Consider the following 11,021-nt stretch of genomic DNA (forward strand, 5'->3'; position numbering starts at 1 on the left):
CTCTATACTTGTGACTTCTGTCTCATGAACAAAAGAAAAATTGAACAAAATACACTTGTGGGTTATTTTCATCGGCTGGATTTTGATTTAGAGTTGACGTAGCTTTTCACTTCAGGTCATAATATGCTTGTAAATGCATATTTGGTTCTCATATGCAAACACAAGCCTAAATACTGGGCCTAAAAAGATAACCATGTACAAATATTAAAAGAAAATCCCTGATTCTGTACATTTCAATAATAGTTAATGTGGGAAGTATGGCCTGATTTTCATGCTCATCTTCTTCATTGAATACCATGATCCCTTCCAGTTCATCCATACGACACCATCATCTGTACCATGTTTGGCCATATCCCAGCTGTAGGTCCCTCCCCAGTAGTATCTGCCATTGGGGTTGGCTGAGTGGCAGCGGTTGTACCACCATCCACCACCATCTTCTTTGGAGCACTGTTTTCTTGGATCTGAAGTTACCCTGATGAGGGAAAAAGAAGTGTTAGTAGTGACAGATGAACAGTAAGTAGATCAACAGAGTACCTAGACCTGCCCCAGTACTGGAATTTTCAAACCATAATAAACTTTTAAAATCCTCTCTGATCTTTCTGTAAAAGATTGACCATCAGAAGTGTGTGCTACACAGGGCACTTGGAAGGTGAAGCAGCTAAGAAAAACAAGTAAAAGTTTAGCTGCATCTCTTTAGGAATGTCATTTTAGTTTATCAATTGATAATTACAATTACTTGAAGTTCATAATGATGATTGCAATATAAATGCAATTTAAAGATATAAAACAATGATAAATGTATGTCTTCCCCAATCTAAATGATTCCTTTATTCATGAATGTGTGATCAAGTATTAAGGTAAAGGCACAGCATGCAGTTTAGAGATAAATTATGTACTTTAGAACTGAGCTGTCTTCTAAGTAGGCAGAACTTTATTTTTTTTAAATAGGACATGCTGCCTTTTCTCTTTCATCATGACCCATGTCTTACAGAAGTGAGTACCTAGCATATAGTTTTATTTGCCCTTGGCTATGCCAATTCTGCCTTTGGCTACACCAAGGAAATGAGAAGGATATTTGGCTGGTAACTTGCAGGGAGAAAATGTATTTTAAGATACTATGAACTGCTGTGAAAGCTAACAGAAAGACCAAGAAATATTGTATATTCAGTTCTGTTTTAAGCAGAGACATGCAGCCTGATAATTAGTTTTTTAAAAATCATAGAATCATTTCGGTTGCAAGAGACCTCAGGATCATCCACTCCAACCATAACCTAACCTAACTCTAGCACTAAACATCTAATGCAAGTACGTACCATCCATCATTGTCTCTGTCATAAGTACTGAAGTACATGCCATTGTGAATTGTCATTGTCCTGTTTTCTCCATGCAGCTGCGAAGCTCCTTCCATTAGCGCATTGCCTGCAGTGCCTTTGTAGTTACTAACTGAAAGCTGATACTTGTTTCCTTCGTTCTGTATGGTGAAACCTCCATAATGAGCCGACACTTTATCACCATTCCAGTCCTCCATTTCAATTAAAACTTCAGTGGGCCCTATTTTAGTAAGCTGGCTGATCTTGTCATTTCCAAGCCAATATTCACCTGAGAAGCAACAAGTGAGAGCTCTGTGAAATATACTTCAAAATATACTTCAAGGTAACTTTATGATTTGCCTATAGGTCTGCCAAAGTGGATCAATTAATTTTAAAAAATCAAAGAGTTTCAAGAAATACAAGAAAACAGTCTCAGTAAGAAGAGCTCTTAATGTTTCATGCTCAGTGTTTTACCCGGTGTATCACAGTAGTTCTTCCCTCCACTCTTCGCAACATTTCCAAATCCTTTTTTGTATTGATCCCATACTCTTCCAAAATTGACACTGCCATCCTGGCGGTTCTGAATCAAAGTCCAGCCTGTGGGAGTGACAGTAATTAGATTAAATAGCAATTAAGGAAGGAGCATGAAATGTCAAGATACAGCCCTTCTATCTTCATGTCAAGACAAACCAAGCATATGGCTTTCTTGCAGCAGGTCTGTGTTTTCACTGCTTATGAGCTCAGCCTTGTCATTTTTGCTCACCGTCAAGTAGCTCCTTGCTTCATAAGGAAAGGTGGAAAAAGCAGAACTTGAAGGACTGCCCTGGTCTTTTGTCAAGTGCATAGTAGTGGGGTAGAGAAATGAGCCAGGCCCTCCTTGCCCAACCATACACTGTCCATTCTAGTCATAGTAAAGTATGTTTTTATTTACCAGCCCATCCCAGCAATTTATTTCCGTTGTCATTGTAGAAGTACCCTACTGTGCATCTGAAGATGACCAATGAGACTTCTATGAATAAGTCAGACTTAATTCTCAAGTAATTACTAAAGTTACAACTCCATATTAATTTGTACAAAATGAAAATTACGTTTTGTTGTAGCATCTAAATTAATATATTAACAACATAGTTATTTCACACTAACCTCCATTATCTGTTTCCATGTCACAGTATACTCTGTATGGTCTGCCGAAAGGATCTGGCTGGATGAGGTACATTTCAGATACCTCACCTCCCTTTCTGATAATATCCTCACATTCTGCAAAAATAAACCAAAGACACTTACTGAAAGAGTGCTGAACTTCTTCAACAATCTTATCCTTCAGTTTCATAAGGGAACAATTTTATATATATATTTGTATACATAAATATATAAAACTCTACTTTCATTTTGATTCCTGTGATACATCATGTGAAAGAACCAAGGAAGAACGAACAGTGCATTGTTCTATTTTTGCATATAGGAATTTCTAGAAGTTCAACCTGAGTGATGGGAGACTGCGTATTTTCCCATTACTTTTTGAACTAAACAAGTCTGTGAAAGAAGAACCTTTCTTGATTGAAAAAATCAAGGGTACAACTATGCTAGTTCAAAAATGTACCACCTCCACCTTACAAAGACCCTGAAGTACGTATTTCTTTAAAATGGTGCTGACTACTAATGAAGATTGATACTGGGTAAGAGGATCTTTGATCTGACTAGTACAGGCATCCATAAAATACTTTTTTTTTTTTAGGACCACATTCCATCTTTTCTGCTACCCTAATCAAAGACATGGACTTCAGAGGAATGTTGACACCAACTGAACGAAGCATCTATCAATTTGCACAATGATATAAATGGGAGAAGAGATATCTTTGTAGTTAAATGGATACCTTTGCCTGAAACCACTGGAATATTACAGGAAACAACACATGGGGAACGGCAGTAGTCCATCTGGGTTGCAATGGCATTTTCCAGTTTTTGTATCTTTTTGTGTAACGAATCCACAACTGCACGAAGGACCCTGAGACTAGATGGGATGTTATTGTCCAGATTATCCTTTATATAATTATAATGCAATTCCACTTCTGTGTTGTACTGAGAAAGTATATCATCATTGTCTAGAAAGCAAAGAGATAAAAAGCAGATTAGTTTTCAACACATTTTGCAGCTATTAAATAATGAAGAGCAATCTGTAAGCACAATTTGGGAAGCCCCCTCTTTCCTTAGTGGAGAGGAACGATTTTGCTTATCTTTCCACAATGTGCAAAACCTATGCAGAGATTCTCAGGAAAGTGTTACATGTGTATAGTTACTTCTTTGCTACCTAGTAGATATGTCAGTGGTGCTACACTCCACAATGACCTTCATTCCAGGGAGCCACGGTGCCAAGCCAGGAGGTGGGTATAAAGGGATTGGATGGACACAAGAAAGCAGGTAAGGGGAGAACACACAGCCCTTATGTTTAGAGGCTTCATATGAATCTTGCCTTAGTATGAGATCAACTCCTTTGCCTTTTTGAAAAGATTTTTTTTTTAAGATTTAACATGACATGGTCATGGAACACCACTTTGCTAGGTATTCCACTGTATTTTTAATTTTTATTTTTTTTTAAGAAGTCCCACTAACAAATAACAGTAGCAATGCAAATAGAACTGTCCTACTGTTTACAACAATAATTAATAGAAATAGCATACCTTTTCTTTGTTTTTGCCTCTTTACCAGCTTATCATCTAGAATAGTGACGTATTCATAGAAAGTTGTAGAGGTTTCAGACAATTTGCTCACTTTGTCCTTCAGATCACGAACAACAGCTTTCACATTTTTTTCCTGTTTTACCAGTGTAGTTTGCAGCTCACATCCAGTTGGACACAGCACTCCCTTAAAAAAAAGATAAAAAGGGCTGTGAGTAAAAGCCCAGATAAAAACTTCCTAATCCCACCAGTGAATGACCATACCTCTGAACACACTGAATAGTCAGTAACGTGAGACCAAATGTTTAGGCATCCAGATAAGGACTCAAGACATTCAACTTCAAAGAAGAAGCTGTAGTCTGAAGGGCAGGAAGGAGCTCTTTTGTTGAAGCTCTTGGGTGTCGGGGATTGGCTCAAGGAGCACAGACATGAGTCCACCAAGCAACTGTACGAGCAGAGCCCATTTTAGTTGACATAAGTAGGCCTTAGTTAGCTTGTCTATTAGGCCGTGGGAAAAGGGGGGAACGGAAAAGTACTAACTAAGGCAGGGTCAGGATATTTTTGAAGAGATAAGAGTCAGAAGAATGTGGGATGCGCATAGCTAGCTAAACCCAAGTAGGTGGAGTAAGTAAATGTGCTTAGCCTATTAGATAGAGACAAGTATGCATAATTATGGTATTTGGTATAAATGCACGCTATCTCGGGCAATAAAGTTGAAGTATGCTTTATCACTCATATTGAGTCGGCTGCATTTCTTCCTCCGTCCGCTCGGGTCTGGAACTCTGATGGGATTTCTCTCTGCACTTGGGAAATGCTCTCCCTCTTCACACTTTCTTGGCCCTCTGCTTTTCAATTTTCTGCACTGTTAAATGTCCATGTCCATGGTGTTAAGCTACCCGAACTACAATTAAAGTCTGTCAGGAACTACCTGGTGCCTATGCATGTTTATATCTGCCCCTTTCCTCCTTCATCAGCCCCAGAGAATCAACCACGTTCTCTATGCCTTGTTGTACATATCTCTCATATGAAATGACCAACAGCTTTTCAATAAAAAATTATGATCTTGAGAAGCTGAGCAGCAGTGCTTCTGCAACAAGCACTGTGCCATAAAGGACAACAGTGTTTTAAACAGAGTTGTGAAATTCTGGAGTCCTGTGAGACTCAAAATACCCATGCAGCAGTGGGTCTCTATCACAATCATGCATTCATTAAGCTTTAGTAGACTTCATTTGTCAGAAAACTCCACACTCAAATTTGCTCTCAGACCCTGAGATGCCTCTACACACCATCGCAGCTTGCATTTTCTGGCAGAGAGCACAGCAGGGACAGTATGATGGACCACTGCAGGGCAGTGAGGAGCATGCTAGATCTCACCGTACATGCACACTCTTCCGCAAGAGCTGAGGCAGTTACTGACGGTAGACTATAATTACAGACTGAAACAAGTTTTAAGACAGACACAGGAGCTGGTGTTTGTTTTGTTTTTTTTTTTTTTTTATGCCTAGGGCTCCTTGAGATTATCTGAAATTCAAGCCAGTGCTTTTGCAGAGGTTTTTTCTGTCCTTCTTTGTAGTTGCCTATGCAAAGCAGCAGGGAAAGCGCAGGCTAAGCCACAGATTCTTCCTTTCCTCACTTATGGTTCAAATCTCATCTCTCCATCTTCACTGTAGGCTGTCTGACTGTGACCAATCCCACAGACTGTGTGGCATTACTCTTCTGAATGCAGTCCTACTAAACTCAAGTAAAAAGAAGCAAAGTTGCACCGCTTTAAATGAATGACCATCCCTTATTTGGCAAAGAAAATTCCATTTTGGGTACACTAGAAGAAAAGGACAGTGTGTTATCAGCTGCATCAGACACCCACCAGCTCATCCAGAGGATGCTTGCAGCCACCAGCGTCGGGGTAGACGATACGTTCTTTCTTGTCACCTGGCTTCACCCGCTTTGGGGGCCGGGGCTGGTACCCGCTTCCACTGATGGGAGGTGCTACAGGTCGGAGCGTGGGGGTCGGTTCCCGCCTTTTGTCCACGGGTCGGTGGCCTCGAGCCCCGGGCTGAGGGCTCTCATCCTGCAAAGCCAGGGGGAGAGGAAACTCTCTGAATGGGGGATTGCTATTGAAAAATGTGATGCACAGGGTAGAGGCATCTGTTCAGTACTCATTAGTATTTTACACAGTGTGGAAAGCCATGGAATGGAATGAAGGAAGCAAAAATGGAAATATTATGCTATATAAAAGTCACTGCTATGACCTCCCTTGTAAGACTAGTCACATTCCCTCTACCTAGATACAGACAAACTAAAAAGCCCTCACATGAAAGCAAAACAATATTTCAATAGTTCATTCTGACAAAGGAACAACGTTTATATAGTTCAGCACCACTGAACACCATGAATCTTGAAGCAGTATGATACAAAAAAAGTCATTAGACATTCTTGGGGCGAAGAAGAATATTCAGCATCATGTTATCAGCATCCCAATATTTCATTGGGCTACAGGAAAATTTGTAATGTCTCAGAAAATCAGACCACAGTCAAATGCATCACCATGTCTCAGGCCACAGCTATTAACAGACAGAATTCAGAAAGCATTCAATAACATCTCAGGGTAGGTTTTTAGAGCTTCCTCTGATGCATACATTCCCCATTACTTCCAGAAACAGGAAAGTCTTAGGCTGAGCAAGGAAAACAGGCCTGGTCTCTAAGTACTCGTTGAAATGAAACCATCTGAATTAATAATTGTTTGAACTACTGAATAAAAATCTTCTATCATCTCCTATCCCACTCCAACTTAGCTATGAATAACAAACGTTTGTAAGGATCCAGGATGAGAGGCTTCAAGTAGTTTCAAAAGTAGGCAGCATACAAATCACAAAATTGCTCAAAATGATTTAGCATCATAGTCTTAGCAGTAGTCAATGTACAGACACAAATACTCAGATTGTATAACAGAAAATAATCTCATTTCTGATCACCCTGACCCATTTCATTTTTGCAGGGATTTTCAAAATATGAAAAACTGAGATTCTAAATTGTATTTTGTGTTAAAACATTTGGCTTAAACAAAACTAAATATAGGTTAAATTGTTATTTTAGATTGATCCTCATTGCTTGCCTTTTTGTTCAACAATTGTTACCTCTTCATTTTGAATGTAAAGCTATATGAACTGGCAGTTATTTTTTTCAATGATTGTTGAATCTGTAGAAAAAATTTTACTGCCTTTGACACAATCAACTGTACACTTTTACTCCTTTGCACCCGACAAATTAGTTGTCTGTAACATCATATGTCAACATAGCTAAATTAATATCCTTAAATAAATTCAGCTAGATAACTAATCTTACCATCACACATTCATCATTGTCTACAGAGAAATAAAAGAAACAGGAAGAAAATACATCCAAACACAGCAAATAACTATTGAGCACTTACACACAATGAAGAAATAACACAAAGGTTATTTCTCTGAACATCTCAAGTAGAAAAAGAACATGCACTGGATCATAGCTTCTACCTTAGCTAAGTCACAAGTAAGTCATGCATACAATTAAATAAAATTAATAGTATTTACTACTACCACTATTATTATTATAATTATTATTGTCATTATTAATTATGATCAGTATTACAACCTCATCATCATAGTCAGTAATGCCTTGGGATTTAACATAGGAAACGCAGAGCAGGAGCAGCAGGAGCAGTTTCATGGTGCTGGCTTGCTGAAGCAGCTCAGTGACCTTCTCCCACCAGCAGCTCTGACAGGGAGAAGTCCTCTCTGTTCTGATATATATAGGCGACAATCCTCATTTCCCAGCTTGACAGGGATAGGACCAACCCTTCTGAGCAATCACTCTATCTCTGTTAATAGTCAACCTTTCTCTTTCCTGCATGCCTGCATACATTTGTTGTTGAGCAATTTCTCTGGACAACTCTTATCTACATGTCCCAGAGACCTCTGTTGATGCTGGCATCAAATAGATGTTTAATCCTTAGAAGTACCTCCTGCTCAGATTACACAAGCTTACTATTTTCTCAAAAATCACAAGTCTTCTAAAACAGCTGAAAAAGTGAACAGCCAAAGAAAAGAAACATCACCAGATGTCACAGTCTGTGACATCTCTTTTTTTTTTTTCCTCCATGCTGAAAATTTCAGTGTTTCAGAAATATATTAAATTTTATTTAAACTCAAATAATACAGATTGCTACATTCTTCTAAATACTCCTGATGGTGCCTGGATAGGTATGTGAGCCTTTGGGTCTCTTTAAATACAAGATAAAAAAAAGAATAAGTATGCTCATTATATTAATAATTTAGTGAAAACATTGTTTAGCTCTAATTAAAGATCAGATTAATATTGTAAGCATAAAATCATTCCCTTACTTTAGAAATATGAAAATGCCATTGGATCAAAATAACTAGATTTTACATATTAATTTGCTGGTTTCCTTTTTAAAATACCAAGTGTATGTGTCATGAACATTATTTAAATATTTTAAAACAATATGGCATGAAGTTATTTCTAATCACAGTGGAGTACTCAAACATGCTTTCTGATGCTTTAGAAGAATATGGCTCTCATATTAGCAGAGTTTTAACATTTCAGTGTCTGCATGACCTTTGATTTTCTTGTGCGTTATAAATTATCATAATATCCTGAATTAAATAAAATGTGCTGAGGGTTAGCACACTATTCTGAAGTCAGTCATGTCAATGTCTGAAGACACGAAGAGATGCAAACCATGGGCTGAAGTTCCATTTCAAAGACCAGGTGGATGGAGTGGGAGATTTTGTGATAAACAGAGATGGGAACAGCTAAAATTGCTTGGTTTAGGCCCTTTTTCCTGTATTTGTGCTGTTGTCAGACTTCTTGTAAACTAAATGGCGATTCCCGAAATATGCAAACTGTTTAACCTGCCTGATTTAATTATTAAACAGCTTGGAGTGAAATCAGCATGTCTCATGGAGCTCTTCACTAGATTTGACTCCTTACATGAGGACACCACCGATACTATAGGATTTGGAAGAACACAAACTTCTCACTACAGTCATTAAAGAAATCTGCCTATGGCCAAAACTGACATTGTTAACATGTTATTTCCACTTAAAGATGCTAGTCAAGATGTGTTCACTGATTCTGGGCACCTCCCTACCTTAAATCCCGTTTTCCTCCCATGTACCTATGATGGAAGTTTGGTCACCCTCATCTTACATATAATGAAGTGACATAGTGATGCTGAACCCCTACCCAGGGTTTACAGGTAGCTCACGGTACAGTGGAACTAAAACAAGGTCTCACTAGTCCTGAGATAGGAATTTACCCTTAAATTATCCTGGCTCAGTCCAAGTAAATCTTAATTAAGTGTAAATTATTTGTCCTAAATCCATTCTGAAGCCACCACTATGTTCTGCAGTAACTTACGGTGTCCTTCTTCAGACACTAAATACTCTTCACCATGTATGAAGAAGCAGTGACTGTGTTTGTGCAGAGCGTGTCAAGGACTGGACGATGGCAGTTGGTGTGGGGGCCATTGAATCTGCTGCAGAGTCCCAGCATGGGAGACCCCCAGGCTTCATCTGCCTGCAGATGGGATTTCCCCTTTGAAACTCAGCCTTTGACCCTCCCAGCTCCAATACTCTCAATTGGCTTCCCCAGGAGAGTTCGGTGGTTGTGTCTCCCTGGGAACTTACCAGAAACAACACATGTATGTCATATCACAGCAGGTTTGTGGCTTCATGTCAAATGAGCGGATGCCCCAGGACAGGGACTGTGCAACCACTCGTCTGGAAAGTGAGGCCTTGTCTACGCTGCAAAGGTTTTGTCAGGGGAGTTTTATCAGAAAAGAGACAGACAAGCAAACAAACAGTCCAAATCTGGAACTGCAAACGTATATGTATATAGAAAAACATTTTGGCAGCAGAACTTAATCTACATTAGTTAGCATGCTGGTTATGAGATGTGATCTTTCTCTTGTGCCTGCAACCATTACAGTTAGGCTGACAATTTCTAAGAACTGAATGAAGCGTTATGAACAATGAAAACCATGGCTTAAATTTCTTTTAGAAATGCTACCAATGAAGCTTTCTCTTCAAAACAGTGCAGCTCATCTTTTTTCCTTCATAGTCCCTCCTCCAACTCATATGGTTAATGAGAAGCTGTTCCAGGACTTGACGTGGTGGTGACACCACAGTGCACCTGCTATTTGGAACTGTAATAATACAACATGGACGGGATTGTGTTCCAGGACATCCCTTTGTACAGTATTTTTGTACTGAAAGGCACTTACGGGCAGAGGTGGATGTGTGTGTTTTTAAGAATGACTATTTGCTTGCTGGCCCCTGTGTTTGTTGTGTCGACCTGCGTGCCAGTGGTGCAACCTCTTTACACAAACCCTTGTCAGACAAGTCACGGTCACTGGATCACAGATCTTCAGAGCTGAATGTGCCCCCAAGGCAGTCTTAGGGTGGGGGAACAGAACCTCCTCGGGCCACAACAACCTACAGTGTTTACTAAATTAAATTTTAAAATAGCAGTTGATTTTGAAATGTCCTTTTAAACAACTAGTGGTGTAGTAGTGTCCTACTATGAAAAAAATACTGTAAACTTAAATGTTGACCTCTGGTGAGATGAACATCCTCATTTCTTCCTTTTACTGGTAAAAAATATTACTGCAAAGGTTTCTCATAAATGAGAATTAATGCTATCTTCTTGTTCTGGGAGCAAGTAAGTTCTTAAATGTCAACAAGTGGAGCTGTTCACTTTAGCCTTCAAACAGTACTAAAAGCACATGCAACATACCAGTCACCTTCTTTATAACGATAAATAGAAAATTACATAGTTTGTTATTTCCAGAATCGTAGATGTAGCTAACATGCAAGAAGGCATTGAGCAGCTGCATATAACAAAACAAGTTAATAAAGTGCATATGCTAACTGATACTGCTGAAATGATTTATTGAAGTGCTGGGACTAAATTTCACCTTAGACAAAATCTTTTTTAAAAAATGAAATCATTACAGAGGTTAATTTGTCCTCTGATT

The 11,021-nt window shown here is 38.9% G+C and overlaps 1 protein-coding gene across 1 annotated transcript; it reads right to left on the bottom strand.

Annotated features, from left to right (window-relative positions):
* FGB (fibrinogen beta chain) lies at nt 1-7,773 on the bottom strand. Its single transcript, XM_005500845.3, has 8 exons — nt 7,616-7,773; nt 5,850-6,053; nt 3,989-4,172; nt 3,185-3,412; nt 2,454-2,567; nt 1,785-1,907; nt 1,314-1,599; nt 1-472 (listed from the first exon to the last, which is right to left on the bottom strand). The coding sequence occupies exons 1-8, from the start codon at nt 7,688-7,690 to the stop codon at nt 244-246; spliced, it is 1,443 nt and encodes a 480-aa protein (XP_005500902.2). The 5' UTR covers nt 7,691-7,773; the 3' UTR covers nt 1-243.
* Nucleotides 7,774-11,021: the final 3,248 nt, after the last annotated feature.

Source organism: Columba livia, chromosome 4 (genome assembly GCF_036013475.1).
Source record: "Columba livia isolate bColLiv1 breed racing homer chromosome 4, bColLiv1.pat.W.v2, whole genome shotgun sequence".
Taxonomy (NCBI): domain Eukaryota; kingdom Metazoa; phylum Chordata; class Aves; order Columbiformes; family Columbidae; genus Columba; species Columba livia.

What these genes read in the sequence shown, in the direction of transcription:
- FGB (XM_005500845.3), bottom strand. Translation starts at nt 7,690, where the DNA reads ATGAAACTGCTCCTGCTGCTCCTGCTCTGCGTTTCCTATGTTAAATCC. An exon ending in AGCATCCTCTGGATGAGCTG is followed by an intron (nt 4,173 to 5,849) that starts GTGGGTGTCTGA and finishes CTTTTTTTTAAG; the next exon opens with GGAGTGCTGTGTCCAACTGG. An exon ending in GACAGAGACAATGATGGATG is followed by an intron (nt 473 to 1,313) that starts GTACGTACTTGC and finishes TTCCCTCATCAG; the next exon opens with GGTAACTTCAGATCCAAGAA.